The sequence below is a fragment of the Patiria miniata genome, unplaced genomic scaffold (assembly GCF_015706575.1).
Source record: "Patiria miniata isolate m_02_andy unplaced genomic scaffold, ASM1570657v1 HiC_scaffold_20, whole genome shotgun sequence".
Taxonomy (NCBI): Eukaryota; Metazoa; Echinodermata; class Asteroidea; order Valvatida; family Asterinidae; genus Patiria; species Patiria miniata.
This window is the reverse complement of record NW_024037059.1, coordinates 10,695,952-10,714,700: the sequence shown is the minus strand read 5'-3', so window position 1 is coordinate 10,714,700 and position 18,749 is coordinate 10,695,952. Positions and strand designations below refer to the sequence as shown.

Here is an 18,749-nt window from a genome sequence, read left to right as displayed (position 1 = left end):
AGGGTAAACACTCATGCCAGATCATGTTTTAATTGGCCTGGTTTTCTTGAGAGATATCGATGAGACCATTATCATTTCTCTCTCACCTTCTTCACTGGTCAGGTTCTGTTGATCAGGGATGTCAACATCACGCTCCAGCCTGATGGTGATATGGACCGCTTTGAGGGATCGACGTCGGCGTCTGCGGGCATGATCCCCGGGAACGTGTGGACTGCAGCCACTGATCTGAAGTATAACAAGGAGTTGAAATGAAGTTACGTTCATACAAATGGAAGCATACATGTGCAACAATGCAGACCTGAAAAATGAATGGAAGGTTTGCAGTAACTACATGCATATAATATCTCTTTTGTAATGTCAAAACTATGGTTCTTCTCAGAACCACATGACTCAAAACAGATATTATGATCATGATTTTACATACACAATGTAAACATCACCACTGAATGTCCTCACACTAATAGAGACAAACTAGGTAAGAAAAGAATTGTGAAAAGTACTCCCACTACTAAGGTTTGTGTATTTTAATTGAATTTCAAAATATGTTAATATCCTCAAAAAAAGTATTACAGTAGTCATGGCCCTCCTTTGTTATTGAAGGCCAATTATAGGATTATTTGCACTTCATGCACTTTAGTTTCCTATAATAACACCACTCAAAATAGTTGCAAATCACCTATAGTTCTTCATGTCTTCTACATGACAGTAAGCCAGGCAGAATAATTTTTACAGGGTGTTTAGAGCAAGTGCCATCTTCAATCCAAATAAACTTTTTGATAATAATTTGGTTGGTTACTTTATTGGGATAAATGCAAATGACACCATGTGCCTTTAACAACTAGCTTTTATTATCTTAGTAATCGAGAAAGGTTAATTACCTGCTGTTTAACAGCACATGTGTTATCCTGCACACAGCTGAGGGTCTGTAGGTTCATTCTAACAGCATCACTGATTTGCTGATACGCCAGGCTATCTTTTGTGACGTTGACCCCATCACAGGTCAGGTTATTGCTGTATGCCAAGTTCATCTCCATTGCAAACTTATACGGTGGCTTGTACTCTGCAAGAGACAAATATTATGCGGTTCAAACTGAAAATCTCCTTGTTGGCAAAATAAAAAAAAGTTGGGAAGCTGAAAGTTTGACGATACATAAGTGTATATCTTTTGCTCAGGAAAACAAATACAGGCCAAGCAGGGAACACTAGAGCCATACCAAGCAAATGGGCCTTTCTGTTTGCTGTCCTCATTGACACAAGCAGCTTTTTTAAGTTTCATTTTTTTTACAGCTGAAACTCACCTTATTTAATGTTCGATGTTGTAGATTGTTTCAAATCTATATATTCTTCAAAGGTAGTCAATGTTTGCCACATTAATGTGATTGATCTTACATATACTAAAAACCTGACTGATTGGCAAACAGGAACAGGCAGATGAAGCAGAGGAAGACAACAAAAAAGATGGAGAGATGACATCTCAACGTACATGGGTATGGCTACATACAGAGAGAGAGGAATGATGCATTCACGAGGAGGGTTTGTCAAGCAAAGGGATGAACTCTAGCTGATTATGATGAGGATGATGATGATGATGCTGATGATGACCATGAATGAAAATTTACTGACTTGTACACTTAGGAAAAGCCAATCCTGGGTTGTCGTCAGTCTCATGTGACCACTTGTAGTCGGTAGAGGGACCACACTGGTAGGAGGGTAGAATGGCCCGACTGAATGCATAGCCTTGCCAGCAGGAGATGGTGCAATTCTGCTCCTCACCATCAATTTCACAGTTCAGGTTTCCTCGGAAGGGATTGTTCACATGCCCGCAGGCTGTAAGACAACAGCAAATGGAGAAAAGAACAGAGTAAAGGTCGGCTCACACTCCACGCGAAAGCGAACGCTTACACAAATTTGTGACGTAACGGCAAGTATTCTCAGTGCAAATTTTTAAAAAGTTACACAATTCAATTTTGGCTAATTTCGCAGTGATGTTGACAGATTTCAAATTCGCTTTGCATGTATAATCGCAAAGTACATAACAAGTCTGGTCACAAGTCAATTCACAGGTGCAGACACATGTAACAGCGTATTTGAACGATAACAAAGGAATGTCTTTGTCACAGTTCATTTGAATAGCTTCTGAGTTGACTTTGGATTGGATGACAGGTGACTGATTTGTGATGGACTTGTGTTCCATTTGTGATCCATTACAGGTACCTTGACTAAAGCACTGTACGCTATGTAACTTAAAATGTATAATAATGCACACAAATAGGTGAAGTGACTAGACTGATCTAGACTAGACCAGACCAATCTTGAGTCTGATAGATGAGACCAGGAGATCATTGATGGTGACTGTACTTACTTGGGCAAGGTGCCGTATTGCACTGCTGGGTCTCACTGATTGGACCTACACAGGCGCTGCCACCGTAGGCTGGGCGTGGGTTGGTGCAGGAACGGTGACGGGACTGAGTGCCACCTTCACAGGACTGGCTACACTCCTCCCATTCACTCCACTCACTCCAGCCTCCATCAACTATCAATGGAGAAAAAGACAGTTTAATGATTGCACCTACACAGGTGTTGCCACTGTGACTGGGCGTGGATCCCTCTTGTTTTAACATTGAGTATCAACTGGTCTTAAGAAATCAACAGTTTCAGATCTGAAATTTACTTGTCCCTTTTCAGCTGTAGTTAACTACATATACCAACACTGGCATAATAGTATCTGTTTCCTTTCACTCTGTCACTGTTGTTCACCCTTACACATTAACCAGCACTTCTATTAATAAGATGGAATTTGCGTCAGGTGATGTTAATTCAATATTGGGTTTAAACCAAATATTGAACTTACATCACCTCAATGCAAATTCAATATTAAGAATAGCTTGGTTGTGGTTTTGGTCGCTACATCAGACTCGAACCAGCCAACTGACCCCAGCAAGTTCAGTGGTCAAGTCATCAGGCATCTGCACCAGTAAGCACTGGGTCGTGGGTGTGAGTCCCACCCGGGTAGTATAATTTTTTTTTGAATATAACATGGAACAACATCTGAGTATCCAGTGTTTACAAAAATACATCAGAGATGGGCAAAACCCAATATTCAATTAGCCATTGTATAACACCATATTTCTGTTGTTGTTGATGTAGGTTAGACTGGTGCCTACAGCACTCGTGTGCCATTTGCACCATTAACGTCAGTGTATAGCTCCGATATACTTTGTGTGTATCACTGTATGAATTCCCTCAAAAACCCATTCAACCACACAAGATGGTACAAGGAGAAACAAGCAGGGTATCTATGGAATTACAGAAGCTACTGTTTGTTCCGAGCTGCGGTTTTCATGGGATGAACAACTAAACCATATTTCTCTGGACAGGATGCCAGTTCATCGCAGGTTACTCCCCAGCTAATGCCGGTACACATATTTTGGAGAGAGGTAAGTAAGGATAAAGTGGCTTGCCCAAGGACACAAGGTATGGCCAGCAGCAGGATTCAAACCTCTGACCCACTCGGTGATCATGAGTCACAAACCCAAACCACTTGGCCACACTCGTCTACTGATGGATTAAACAATATCATTAAGTTGTTTCTTTACCCATTCTCAGCTCACAAGCTTCTCCAGAAAACCCAGGCAGGCACTGGCAGCTGAAATTGCCTACTCCATCCACACAGGTTCCCCCGTTGTCACAAGGGCTTGGGCCCGTTCCACAATCATCAATGTTTGTCTGGCAGTGTTGGCCAGTGAAGCCCGGTGGGCATCGGCAGATATAACGATTGATTTCATCAATGCAGGTACTGCCTGCTGCACAGGGGTTGGAGGCACACTCGTCTACCACTGCAGGAAGACAAAGAAAGAAACTTCACATTGAAAAGCTGTAGTGGATAATCTTTGCAAACTCCTTAGAACATGGAAAATCAAACTACATCGTCAGCCAATTCACGCCAGTGTATAATAGTAATGTGTTCTCATTTGGCACAGGAGTGTAGTAAGTAGCACGGTGCCCTCTATAGTTCATACACAATGTCCATTAAACATTTGTTACATCAAATGTCATCAGTCAATTTACTCTGGTACACATAAGCATATATGTTTTTATGAATATATTTCAATATATACAACATAATTTACAACCAAATACAGCTCCTAGCTAAACTGAGCTCAGGACAGATGAAACTCTTACTGTCGCACTGTGATGGTGTCTGAATTTGAATTTCTCCCAGGACGCCCCAGTCGATGAAGTAAGGGCTTGCAACGAGGCTGCCGAGGGCAAGAGAGTCACAGGTCTGAGCGTGTGGCAGAATGGCGGACACCGGCAGTGCTATATCCCACATGTTGACGTTACTCAGGACACCAGTGAAACTTTCCGCCTGGGTACCGTCTAAGAATGAAAACAATGACAATAATTTGAGTTTTTTTTCTAGTGCAGTTGATATATACTCTCTATGTATCTGCTGTTGTGCAGGAAATATTGCATATCACATTTGCCTGCTCAGCTAGCAGCCAAGAACTGTCCAAAGAAGCTGAAATTAATACAATTTTGGCCAGACAAATGCTGCTCATATCAAACACCCTTGATCATTACCCACCGCCATTTTGAAGTTGTCCTAGATTGAATGTCCCTCCACTGTTGATACGGGCACCGGATCTGATGTGATACTGGTTCAGCACCAGATGCCCATCTAGAAACATCTTGAGAATGCCTCCGTGCTCGTCCCAAGACACTGCCAGATGATGCCAATGATTGTCGTTCACAGAGAGAGAGGAAGAAAACTTATATCTATACCATGAAGAAAAGAAAAAGGCAATAAGGATACATAATAACGATAAATGCTTTGCACATTGTGTACTAAAGGCCAATAGCTACCACAAGACTTTAAGGGCTGAACAGGAGTAAATGGGCCCTAAATTTAGGATGAGTGGTGTGTAGGATATAGACTGACTATCTAACAATCGTCGTCCAAGCTTGTGACTGAGTGTTTAAGTCGGGGTCACTTTTCAAAAGTGCTGTTTTGGGGGCATAAGTTCAGCAATATATTTTAGAAAGGTTTTCTTTTGTTTATTTACGGAGCATCACTCAAAAGTCTTCATAAGACCCCGATTAACAAAACTGAACATTACTGGAAATATGAAGAATGAAACTTCTTTTTCATGTACAGTGAATTGTTATTCAGTGACTTGTTACAACACTGGGAAGGGAGGGGGGGGGGGGGGTAGCCAATAATGAGTATAGCTCACCCTTGAATATAGACAACCAATGCCCCAGGATGACTCAAGGCAATCTGTGCATTCTGCAGTGTCTGTCCAGTGTTCTGGGTTGTATAGGTCAGTATATCCCCATCAGATGTGACTGATTGAATCCACATCATGATGGTGAACGCTCTCAGCGCTTCGTAACCGACTTGACGTAGAGTGGTATACTGGCGGGGTTGACCACCTTTGAACACCATGTCAAAACTAGACAGTATGTCTGAGGAGGAAAGTTAAAAAAGATAGGTATAATGTTTGACTGCACTCTCAGTGTTCACGATAAATGATAAATTATGTCAGTGAAGGGCAAAACCTAAAAAGAAAGAAGCAAAATAGTCCAAGAGGTTGAAGAAATCGTTTACAGAATTCTGTCTTTGAATTGGTTTTATTGTTAAAGATACTGAAGACTTAACCCTCACTTTGTTGGAACAATACATATTTGATCACAATTCACAGCCAATTTGTCAATAGGGCCATCTCATGACCCTACACCCCACATCTGGGTACCAAAAATTCAGCACAGCCATTGTGGTAAGCAAAGATTAAATAGCGCATCGTGCAGTAGGCAAGCGTTCGAAGCTGTAATGGATGGCCAATCCTGTGACGAAAATGCGGCGCCAACACGTAGTGCTGAGTTGGCACAATTATGAAAACTGTGCACAGCACAGGTAGTGACCATTATGTCATTTGATAAAGAATTTGTAGTTACTTTACATGAAAATAAGCCCTACTATCTACAAATGCTTGCCTACTGCTATGGTGGCTGATCAAAGGAAAACCAAACGGTTAGGTGGTACATTGACATCATACAATTGGAACCTATGATATTAAACAGACTTGTTCTCAAGCTGACAATTTTTGAACTCTGAAATCTACAAATCCAATAGGATATCTTACTAAGGCTGCAGTAATCGCCCACAAATCCTGCTTTGCATCTACAGTAGTACTGGTTGATGCCGTCGATGCACGCAGCTCCATTCTGACAAAGATTACTCACGCATTCATCCATATCTTGATCACATTCTGTGCCGCTGCAAGTTGTTAAAAAAAAAGAAATCATCAATTTCCTAATAGATCACTAAAAAGATTTGTTGAGAAAAAAAAATTGCAACATCAAAAGCAACATCAAATCAAAATCAAGGGCATTGCATTGTGAGATTATTAGCCCATCAGCTGAAACTCAAAAACCGGCTGTAAAATGAGTTTCGTTCCAGCAACACTGGGTCTACTTTTTAATGCACATATGTGGGGTTCAGCACATCACAAACACTATGTCAAAAGTTCTCCAGCAAATATGCTGCACATTTTTTTTTACACTTCATCAAAGTTTGCCAATGTTATGTACATGTATGTATGCTAAAAACCCACATTTTCCGGTTTGAGGCCTTGCGTTGGCACTTCCAATTTCAAAACTACACACGTACAGCACTATAGCTTGTCACATCCTACACTCTAGAAACTCCTGGGTCAGACTCAGTCTGCTCAGTCCTTTTCCGGGTCAAAAATTGACCCCTTTTGGAGTCATAAATGACCCCTTTGGAGTAAAAAAAGACATGTTTCCTCGGTCATGTTGACTGAAATGTGTATTTTTTTACCCAGAAAAGGACTGAGCAAATTTGGATTCAGATTCTGGGTCAATCTGACCCAGGAGATTTTAGAGTTAAAAAATATCTTTTATGTACATTGGCAATTGGGTCACAAAGAACATGACCTCTTGTTTTCTCATCTGGTAGACATCACCACAGTCCCTCTTCCAAAAGTTTTTTCACTGTAATCTAACTTATTTGGCAGCATACAACAATGCAATTATTTTGATGGTTTACAATGCAGTGGTGGAACCAGCTCATCATTAATGAAAGTGAGGGGGTGCCCAAAATGGAGGTGTCTTTAGAGTAAATAAATACCTGTACATGTAACCAGCAGAAGAAACAGGAAAGCAGACAAGACATGTCCCTTTAAACAAAGCAAGCTAACGAATATTTAAAAAAAAAAAAAAAATGGGTGCTATGCCCCCAACCCTCTGGATCTACTGTGGTGAACCAGGTACGTCACTTAAAGAACCTTCTACTTGTAAGAAAGACCACCTTTTTTTGGAATGAAACAGGCTTTAAATACAATTATAAATCAAAGGACCATCAGATAGAAATCAGAGTCTGGTTTAATCATTTCAAAAATCAACCATTGTACATTTATTTGCTATCTAATCAAAACAGCCATGTTGGTTTGGAGAAAAGCCTTAAGATCAGTCTTTTGTCAAAGAAAATTTCAGCTTTTTATTTATTGATACATTGATTAGCACCGAAAAATGTTTGCATGTATATCAATAAAAAGAAAACAAAACCATAACTCATGCTATTTTGTATGCTTACACATTAAAGAGAGTGATTTGGCTTGTCATGTGTGGCTAGTCTCACTGTTAAAATTCACAGAATTTGCCTTTCTACTGGAACTAATTTTTAATAATTGAAAAGAATTAAAATGAATAAAACCAACACTAATGAACAGAAGGATACAGTTATGTAGTTTTGAAATCTAGAGTTACTCATTATTTTCATTATAATGTCAAATGCTAACTAGTCGTGCTGATACAACTTCAAGTAAATGTTATCACTTCATCAAAGTTCTCATCAAATCTTGTGCAGTAACGGCATAACAACAGGATGGAGCGTATGTCTTGCTTTCTAAGCCACAGTTTCAGTTTTGAATCCTCCTCTGAAGTCCCCAGAGATTCAACCACACCTCCAGCAGATAAAGTAGTGGTGTAGATGATGTCGCATATATCAAAGAAAGAGACCTGTGGATATTCTCTTCTAAGCCGAGATGTCAACTTTCAGTTCTGTAAAAAAAAAAATAGTAAAATATAGACAGGTTTAGTATCTGATGATCAAAAACAATGATTACAAAGGATGTGCTTTAGAAGAAAGAAAACAACTTGTTCAATCTAGAGTTAAATTACTAGAAAGATCATGTACCCGATCGTTTTGCCTTCCACTGTAAATATGTAAACATTGGTAGCTATTGAGAACCAACCTTTTCAGCTTCCCAAGCAATATCAAGAAGTTTTCATTTTGTATATTCTATTAAAGTTTATTTCTGTTTGCACTCTGAATAACAATCAAAACATCTTACCGATATAAAGATCCAAGGCCAGTTCCTTCGGCTTCTAAATCATTTCATGATTTCAACAGTTCAGCAAGCTAGGACATTCTCATGAAACTAAGTTGTTGATCGGGGTTGAACAGTCAGTCGCAGAACATCTCCCTTTTCCTGACGTTCATCCTTTAGGCCTATAAATATATAGAATCAAATAGTAAATTCTATAAAAGCTATTTTTCTATTTTATACAAAGGGAAAGACTACCCTCACACCTCCATAAAAGTATCCTTCAACAATGGAGAAAGAGACTGCACAACATTGCACAACATTTTATCATGGGATTTTGTGCAGTACCCGTTGTACTATGGCATCTTAACGTTAGACATTTATTTTCAGTGCCAGAGGTACTCGGTTTGAATCATGGAACAAAAAAAACAAAAAAAAACTTTTTTACTGGGTTTTTCAAATAAGATCTATCTGTCATTGAAGACATTTTTCTTCATTGACTTAAGAAAATTTTTCTAAAAGGAAAGTAAAGTCCAAGAACCATTCAGTAAACGTACCCAACAGTCCAATGCCGTAGAGAAAGAAAAGGTTTTTTTTATAACCAGGAATCTGTTATCATTTTGAATGGTATCTTTTGCCAAAAAATAAAATTTTCCTATGCATTTTTAGTTGACGCCATCCAAATCGATGCGGGTCTGTGCATTCACGGTGCATCGTGGTGACCACCAGCTTTGTTTTCGCATTGCGTTTTTATCGTTGTGTCACCCCAGTTCCCTCAAAGAAATTAAAACCTAACCTTACCCTTAATTCAAGACAATTAAACCCAAACATGGATTTTTTGGTTCTTTTTGGGGGGCACATAAATACACAATCGCCTTCATTATAATGACATGTAGGCCTACCTCCAACGGAAGTTCTGCTTGTTGTACTGCTGCAGCTTGTCCTTGAATTGAGGTTTTCATCAATCAAAATCCTGGTTGAGCATGTTGAGTTTGTGTGCAGCATAACACTTTGCCCGGAGCTTTTTCGGTGAAGAAATCTGGGTCTCAGCTGAAGTGTCTGGTTTGCGTTTTTTTGCAGCACCGAGACGTTTACTATCTATAAAAACCGCCACGGTGAGATCGGCCGGCCGGACTGCCTTGTTTACATGCGCCGGTAGTGCATGATGTAGTAGTAGTACTGTAACAGTACGATACAGACATAGCAGATCATTTGCCCACACATCGTGGGTATATTCGGCGATGCCATTGTAAAATTCAGCCACTCTTTGGCACAGGAAATGAACTTACTATCACCGGACATCAGATCCTTCGCATTTCCCCCCTCAAATGTGACAGATTATATGAGTGCAAACACTTCTTTTTTGCACCGGTCAATGTTTACGTTGACGCACTTTTGCCAATGGACGCCGCCATGTTTGTTAAATGTCATGACCTGCGACCTCATATCTGGTGTCTAATTGGACAGTTCACGTCACGTGGTACGATGCGTCACACGCGGCGGATTTTTTTAACGTAGGCGCGGTACATTTTTGAACGTCCACAATGGACAAATAGTTCGCTTTTTTGAGTCAAATTATCAAAAAACTGCTGGACGAAATGTGGAGAACTTTTGTAGTATCATTCTCTGGTAGTGTATTTCGGTACAACTGTTAAAAAAATTTAGACCCGCAATTGCTGGAGCGAAACGAACGAATTTTCCAGTCCAGCTGACGGCCTATATACAAAAAGTAAACATTTAAAGTATACGAAAAAAAAATCAATTAAAACAAAACAAGTACCGTGCAATAGAAAACTTCTTCTGATGTTCTGTACTAACCTATAGCCTGGTGGACAGTCACAGGAGTAGGAGTTGAACCCATTGATGCATGTACCATCATGCAGGCAAGGGTTGGGTGTGCAGTTATCAATGGCCACCTCGCAACGCATCCCTGTAAAACCTGCGGAAATGGATTCAAACTGACAGTCACAACCCTGCAATAGAGTGCATGATGCTCAACCATTGATGGTTGACATGTAGGTTAATGCATTTAGTACATCAATCTGATGTTCAAAACCTCATAAGAGGAAAAGAATATGCGTGACCTGAGCACACGTCCACTGTACTGCACTTGTGTGGTAGAAGTGGCTACATTTTACAAACAGTAATGTGAGCCAAATGATGTTTAAAAACACGAGGGCTTGTGATTGATCCTGAAGCTGATACAAATAATCAAATGCTCTTTGCACATGGGCAGAAACATGTGTGCCCCGATCACCAATGCCACATTGTATGTTCAAACCATACGTTTCTTGCATAAATGCATGCATGTTGGGTTTACTCAGACATTTGCTGGTGTAAACAGGGCTGTTATTGGCCAAAACATCATAGAGCGGGGAATTACCCTACACAGCACCTGCACTTCAGTGTATGTACATTGAGATTACTCACTGAAAACTCAACCAAATCACAGAGTGCTCGGGCAGTTTCAGGCACTGCAGTTACTACAGAGTTAGTGATATTATAAGGCCAACTAGCAATGGCATTTTATTCATTCTCATTTTGCTAGTAGCAAGTCATCTACACCAATTGTAGATTGGTTTTTACCTGCTTGGCATTTGCAGTGGCTTGTGCTGTCTGCACTCGGCAGACAGACTGCGTTGTTCAGACACGGCTCAGCTGAGCAGATGTCTAAAACTGTCTGACAAAACTGTCCTGTGTAGCCTGGAGTACAGCGACAGGAATAACGGTTGGCCTGCATCCAAAATTCGATGGATAACATGTCAGTGCTGTGAAATATTCAAGCTCTTTTAGGGAAGATTATGAGTTACAATTAGGAGGAAGTAGTTTGTGGTTTAGAAATTCTGGAGGAAATTAATAAAATAACTGAGGCTCTGGTGGGACTTTTGAGAGAGGTTTTGAGAGTTATTGTGTGCAATACAATACATTCTTTTGTCAGCAGTAATGACACTGATTTGAATTTTGCATCTGAATTGTGGGGAGGTGTAGAAGGCAAGAGTGTGATATAAGCTGAGTGAGTAATGCAAGTTGGAATGATTAAACCTGATGAAACTCTCACCTGATCAATACAGCTTGCTCCATTCAGACACTGATGGTTGGCGCAGTCATCAATATTAGTCTGGCACTCTACTCCTTCAAACCCAGCCTGACACTGACACGCAAACCCAGTAGTAGTTGGGGTGCAAGACCCACCGTGCTTGCAAGGATTTGGCTGGCAGTTACCCAAGTCAATTTGGCACAGTGTACCTTTCTTTCCCTTCTTGCAATCGCAGGTGAACATGTTGATTCCATCGATGCAGGTTGCTTGGTTGTGACAAGGATTACTCAGACATTCATTGATGTTGGTCTCACAGTTCTGACCCGTGAAGCCTGGTAAGCATTGACAGGTGTAGGACTGTAGGCCGTCAATGCAATGACCAGAGTTCAGGCATGGGGTATTGGCGCAATCGTCTTCATTAATCTCACACTGCTCACCGATCCATCCATCTACGCAATCACAGATGAAACCATTCACCATGTCACGACACGTGCCGCCGTTAGCGCATGGATGAGATTGGCATTCATTGATATCAATATCACACCTACGGCCAGTGAAACCGACGTTACACACACATTTGAATGAGTTGATGCCATCCACACATCGACCGTTGCCACAAGCTCCGGCCACGCAATCATTCTTGTTGTTTTCACAGTCCATTCCATTGAAACCATCGGTACAGTCACACCAGTACCCACTGATCTGATCAACGCATGCCCCTCCTTTATGGCAGGGATTGGATGCGCATTCATTGATATCGATCTCGCACAGAGTACCAGTGAAACCTTCCAAGCAGTGACAAGTGAAAGTCTGGTTACCATCTACACATGGAGCCTCGTTTGCACATGGAGAGTTGGCACAGTCATTGATGTTAATCTCACAATGCTCTCCTGTGGGTAAATTATACTATGCAAAGAAATTCATTTTATCGATTAATGAGGTCTATTTACAATTTTTAGCTTCGCTAAAACAAAGAGTAAACCAAAAGCAAGATGGTCACAATCTATCTGAGTATCTCCGTCAAAGTATGGAAAAAGTGGACAATATCCTTTGTTACAAAGTCTCTAACCAAGGAGAAACACACTGCACAAGTACAGGCTGAACTAGTTCGGTTTCAGCTTTCAGATTTCAGGTTTATTTCCATTCTATACGATAATTAAAATAAGTTTCATGGACCTTGTTCAAATAGTATGGGGAGGTCAAAGCTTGTATTGGGTCTGCCCCCTTTACAAAGAATACATAGTTATAAAATTCATGATTAACCAAAGTAGATATTAACAATAAATAGTAGATGTTATTACATTAAAGGGAAGATACCACATTTGCAAACATCAAAAAACGAAATGATAAAATTATCACAAATAGTCATTAAAGCACAAAGATGCTATTTATAGAGATCATTTACAGATAAGGTTTTGACCTTGACGAATAGCGGGGCAGAGTGATCTTTTCAAAACGAGTCACCGAATTCTAGTTCAACCTGTACCAGTTGAACCCCTTGAACTGGTTCAACTAGTTTTTGAACTGGTTCAAACCAGTTAACAAGTTCAAAACCAGTCACTTATTTCCAGTTCAACTAGTACCAGTTGAAACTTGTCCCCAGTGACAGATCTGGACAGATCGCAAGGCCATGGCACCTTACCTGCAAATCCAGCAGGACATAGACAGAGTTGGACCATAGAGGGCGGTGCACAGGCTCCACCATTCAAGCACGTCTCTCCGTCATGGCAGGCATCCACCTGGATCTCACAATCTCTGCCTGACAGACCGGCAGGGCAGGTGCAGTAATAATCCTCTCCTTCATCCTCACATGATGCGTTGTGTTGACAAGGGTTGGGGTTGCAGAGGTCTGTGCGCCCCTCACAGCGCGGTCCTGAAAACCCCAGGGAGGGAGAACAATAGTAAATTATTCAGTGGATGGTAGTTGGCTTAGGGGACAATTAGTGCTGTATCCGAATCGCCAAACCGAACTAAACTTTGGCAAACGTAGCACTTCCGAACTGAACCGAACTGAACCGAATCAACCTGAACTGTTCAGTTCGGATGTTCATAAACACAAGGCATGTTTTTATTTGTACAATCAAAATATCAAAACTTGCACTATATGAAAGGAATAAGACGATACCATTTTGACGTGAAAATGTTGTGGAGATGTGTTTTTGTTAAGATCAAATGGGCAATTTCAGGTACGAAGCTCAACTCTCATTTCAAATTTTGCACTTTGAGCATTTAAAACACACAATTTTTTTTATTCGCACTGTAAAGCCATGGCAATGTGGCATAGCTGGGTTTATCCTGGCATGGGCCTGGGTCCTAAAAAGGGCCTCACGTGAACCGAGCCGATGTTCGGATAAAAACTGCCAAACTGAACCCGAACCAAACCTGAGGGTTCACTTTCAGCACTTTGAACACTGATCAGATGTTTCTTGGGACTTAGTAAAATGAGTCCCAAAATTTAACAGAAATGGTGTATCAGCAAAAATACTGACCTTCAAAGCCATCAGTACAGATACAGTCATATCTGTTGACACCATCGATGCAGGTACCACCGTTAGAGCACGGTCCACTAGCACACTCATTCACATTGATCTTACACTCTGGTCCGGTAAATCCTGACAAGCATTCACACTTGTATCCAGTCTCCTCTGTCAATGTCTCAGTGCAGTTACCGTCATTTTCACATGGATGATAATCACATGGAGTCAAGACCAGTTCACAGTGTCTGCCACCATAGCCGTGGGGACATGCACACTGATATCGATCATCTAAATCTTGGCAGGTTGCACCGTTGCTACAAGGGTTGTTGGCACACATGTCTATGTCAATCTCACAATGATTACCGGAGTAACCTGTGATGCACTGACAGTGATATCCGTTATCAGCATCCACACATGTACCATTACGTTGGCATGGGTTGGATTTACACTCATCTACATTAGTCTCACAGTTATCTCCTATGAAGCCGGCAACACACAGGCATTGATAGTCTCCGTCTACATTAACACATGTTCCATTATGTTGGCAGGGGTGCATCAGACATTCATCAATGTCTTTCTCACACCTGACACCAGTGAAACCAACATCACATGCGCAGGTGAATCCACTGGTCTGACTGCTACATGTACCATCATTCTCACAAGGATCATTCATGCAGAAATCTATCAGGAGAGAGCAATCATCACCTGCAACAACAAAAGAGAAAAAGGACGAAAGTTTGTATTTAACATCATAGTGGAATCTCACAATGTAAGACGTGACCCGCCCCCTTTTTCCCCTAAGAACCGCCCCTCATCCCATTACCTTGATATCCAGCAGCACAGGTGCAGCTGAACCCATTGAGTTCATCCACACAGGTAGCTCCATTGAAGCAAGAATCTTGCTGGCAGTCAATCACATCAGTCTCACAGTGTGACAGAGTACAAACATAAGACATGTCCCGCCCCCTTTTTCCCTAAGAACCGCCCCTCATCCCATTACCTTGATATCCATCAGCGCAGGTGCAGTTGAACCCATTGAGTTCATCCACACAGGTAGCTCCATTGAAGCAAGAATCTTGCTGGCAGTCAATCACATCAGTCTCACAGTGTGACAGATTACAAACATAAGACATGTCCCGCCCCCTTTTTCCCTAAGAACCGCCCCTCATCCCATTACCTTGATATCCATCAACGCAGGTGCAGCTGAACCCATTGAGTTCATCCACACAGGTAGCTCCATTGAAGCAAGAATCTTGCTGGCAGTCCATCACATCAGTCTCACAGTGTGACAGAGTACAAACATAAGACGTGTCCCGCCCCTTTTCCCCCTAAGAACCGCCCCTCATCCCATTACCTTGATATCCAGCAGCACAGGTGCAGCTGAACCCATTGAGTTCATCCACACAGGTAGCTCCATTGAAGCAAGAATCTTGCTGGCAGTCAATCACATCAGTCTCACAGTGTGTGCCAGTCAGACCCGCTGGGCATTCACAGCGGAAGGACTCCAGTTGCTCCACGCAGGTTCCAGCGTTCAGACATGACGTAGCAGTGCAGAAGGTTTGTACTGAGGATGAGACAAGGGCAAAATAGTTAAAACTGGACTCTCTCCAGAGTTTCTGATACTCTCTTGATTCTTGAATCTGTAATACATGCATTTTTCCGTATAAAAATTTTAAGATAAAACAAAACAGCAAAACATCTCTAGTGTAGTAAATTGGATTCATTTAAGTTTCAAAGCTTGCTTTCTGCAGAAGGTTCAAAAATAGACGACAACTTCTTCCCACAATGCAAAGGAGGATTTGCATATCCGATGGTAACTTTTTAAATTGTTATTTACTCAAAGCTTATTCTTTGTTGTTTTGAGTGAAGCAATCAATCAAAACTATTGGTTGCAATTAACCTCCAAATTCAATCCTCAGTATTGTCATAAGCTCAAATCAATCCACCAAAAAAATGCACTTACTGCTACACATGCTCAGATTTGCGGCTCCTTTGACCTGGGTTATATGCCCGGCGGGGCACGAGAGACATGAACTTTGACCTTGCTGGGGCTGGTAACTATGAAGCTGGCACAGGACGCACGGCTGGATCCCAAAAGTGGAGAATGATCCAGCAGGACACATGACTGTGGAAACAAAGTAAACGCGTCACATGTCATATGTTATGTAAAAGGGAGATTTAACTGACTTTTAATTAAAGGCATACGGTATCATTTGCACTGAACTATTATCAAAAAGCATACTTAGAATAAATTTCTAAGATCGTACTGGTACTAAACAACCCTTGAAATGATTCTATCTGGCTGGCTGTCATTTAGAAGAAATCAAGAAATGTAGTCGATTCAATGATCGGTCAAGTGAACGGTTTTTCTACATGGTTTACAGTTTTCTCGCAAAGTGTAATATCCACTGAGCATAAACTTCAACATGTTGAACATTCCACTTTGGATTTTGAGTGGTGTTATTATTGGAAACAAACAAAATGCACAAAAACAAAATATCCTGTATGCCTTTAAAAAGTCAAATTAGTCAAATCAACTACCAAAACATGTGAGTTCTCAAATGTTTCAATTCATATAAACTGTAAGTCAGACCACAAGTCAGACCACAAGAAATGGGATAACCAAAGATAAAGGTACACATTTTGTAAAGTTTAATTGGAATAGGCTGTGAGTTGTGACTGACTTGTGATTGGCCTATGATGACTTGTGACTGACTTGTGATTGGCCTATGATGACTTGTGACTGACTTGTGATTGGACTATGATGACTTGTGACTGACTTGTGATTGGCCTATGATGACTTGTGACTGACTTGTGATTGGCCTATGATGACTTGTGACTGACTTGTGATTGGCCTATGATGACTTGTGACTGACTTGTGATTGGCCTATGATGACTTGTGACTGACTTGTGATTGGCCTATGATGACTTGTGACTGACTTGTGATTGGCCTATGATGACTTGTGACTGACTTGTGGTTGGCCTATGATGACTTGTGACTGACTTGTGATTGGCCTATGATGACTTGTGACTGACTTGTGATTGGCCTATGATGACTTGTGACTGACTTGTGACTGGCCTATGATGACTTGTCATAAATTGAATTCAGATATTCCTGTACGCAATCTACGTAAATCCTGGTAGTCCACTCTCACTTTTTGCTAGTCTAGTCACAGACACCTGTGCTTGAATTTAGCCAGTTGTTATCCTTGTGATTGATAAAATGGAAGATGAAGTCAACAATTTTAATTAGCAATATTTGCAATATGTTTCAAATTGGAATGCTCTCTTTTCTTTCAAAATATCCATTTGTTGCCCTTGATTGGATGACCTGGTCACGACACAAAATAAATGCAAAACAATAGGACGCTACACACATTGTAGATATACATGGTGCCCGGATGTACTGTATTCTCGTAAAGTCTCACAGAGTTTTTTAAGTCAACTTGCATGCAACCCATACCTGCACAGTCCTGTAAGCTTGTGGATCCAATCCTGGCCGTAGACTGACCAACTGGACATTGCTGACAGGAGACTGACCCAGCCTCAGACTGGTAGGATCCTTTCTCACATTGGAAGCACGGCTCAAGTCCGGTGTTGGAATACTGACCGCTGGGACAGAAGCCTGAATCAGGAGGAAGAAACCACAATGAGGCATTATCCATTACAATGCATACGTAACTTTTGACAATTTTTTTTACTCAGTTGATGTAAAATTGAATGCAAGGAATAAAATGCCCGGCATATATTCACTTGTCAGAACAGATGATTGCATTACAGATCAGGAATATAGTCAATGCACTCTGTGCAAGAACAGTAGATGGCGCTTATGGATGATTTTTTTGGGGGGAGGGAGAAGGGGGGAAGAGGGGGAGATGGAGGAGGGGAAGGGAAGGGAGGACGAGGATGGACACTGCGTGTGTGTATCTGAAGGCGGATACTCCCATTTGAAGCATCTTAGAACGGGGGTCAGGCATCATGAGTTATACGTTCACATGGCCGTCCCAGTAGTGTTCAAAATCTCACTTTGCATGAAAACGGTATTTGTGCATGGAGTAGTTAAGTCTGTCACAAGCCAATGTGGCCCATCAGGCCGGCGTTTATCTCCAGTTTCAGTAGCATGAAACGACTGGGAATATTTCTACTCCCCCTGGATGGGATGCTAGTCCATCGCAGGTTACTCCCAGCTAATGCCAGTACCCTTTTATAGTGATTTTGAATTTGAATTTGAAGTTCTGAAGAGGCTAAAAGGTATTTTGGCCATATTTAAGACCTACCCAGTCAGTACTCAGTCAGTCAATCAGTCAGTCAGTCACAATTTGAGGACATTTAGGAAAAGCACTTATTTACAGAAGAACTAACTGGACTTGATTGTACTCACGTAGGCAGTCAGTAAGATTGGTGGAGCCAGCTAGGATGGTGGAGGTTCCTGTGGGACACATCTTGCAGGTGTAATGTGGCTCCTCATCTTCATCTTGATACTGACCGATAGGACAATCCACACAGTCCAGGGTGGCATTGTCAAAGAATTCACCCACTGCACAACTCACTGCAAGGACAGAAGTTAGGTGGGGGGAAATGAAAGATTCTCTTTAACCTGTTCGTCGTTGTACCGCCCCAAAATGAGCTGCATGTTACTCCTCATACCACCCCAAACCACCCCAGCATTCTATGGTTTTATGAATTCACCAGAGAGTAAATACAATGTAATAAGTTGTGTTAATGGATTTAAGACTGTTGAGGAAAAATAATAGTTACACAATGGTAATTGTCTCCCTCAAAGAAAGAAATATAACAATTACAGAATATTTGTAAACATATTATTTTATGAAATGGGAATCTTCCAAAGATTTGAACATGGCATTGCTATGTAAGCAGCAAACA

At 41.2% G+C, this 18,749-nt stretch overlaps 1 protein-coding gene and 1 long non-coding RNA gene across 2 annotated transcripts in view; both read right to left on the bottom strand.

Annotated features, from left to right (window-relative positions):
• Positions 1-18,749, bottom strand: part of LOC119727297 (sushi, von Willebrand factor type A, EGF and pentraxin domain-containing protein 1-like) — a 52,078-nt gene that overhangs the window by 3,446 nt on the left and 29,883 nt on the right. Inside the window, exons 30-47 of the mRNA XM_038199151.1 lie at positions 18,247-18,414; positions 17,329-17,490; positions 15,829-15,990; positions 15,220-15,429; positions 13,878-14,570; positions 13,031-13,261; positions 11,410-12,278; positions 10,938-11,085; positions 10,170-10,290; positions 6,147-6,280; positions 5,238-5,469; positions 4,589-4,779; positions 4,183-4,380; positions 3,597-3,836; positions 2,363-2,533; positions 1,624-1,827; positions 879-1,060; positions 87-225 (exon numbers count right to left, since the gene is read on the bottom strand). Coding sequence (XP_038055079.1) covers positions 87-225; positions 879-1,060; positions 1,624-1,827; positions 2,363-2,533; positions 3,597-3,836; positions 4,183-4,380; positions 4,589-4,779; positions 5,238-5,469; positions 6,147-6,280; positions 10,170-10,290; positions 10,938-11,085; positions 11,410-12,278; positions 13,031-13,261; positions 13,878-14,570; positions 15,220-15,429; positions 15,829-15,990; positions 17,329-17,490; positions 18,247-18,414 — 4,455 coding nt within the window. The remainder of the gene's footprint in view (positions 1-86; positions 226-878; positions 1,061-1,623; positions 1,828-2,362; positions 2,534-3,596; positions 3,837-4,182; positions 4,381-4,588; positions 4,780-5,237; positions 5,470-6,146; positions 6,281-10,169; positions 10,291-10,937; positions 11,086-11,409; positions 12,279-13,030; positions 13,262-13,877; positions 14,571-15,219; positions 15,430-15,828; positions 15,991-17,328; positions 17,491-18,246; positions 18,415-18,749) is intronic.
• LOC119727298 lies at positions 7,082-10,154 on the bottom strand. Its single transcript, XR_005270936.1, has 3 exons — positions 9,254-10,154; positions 8,379-8,536; positions 7,082-8,085 (listed from the first exon to the last, which is right to left on the bottom strand). It is a non-coding gene; the product is annotated as an uncharacterized LOC119727298 (long non-coding RNA).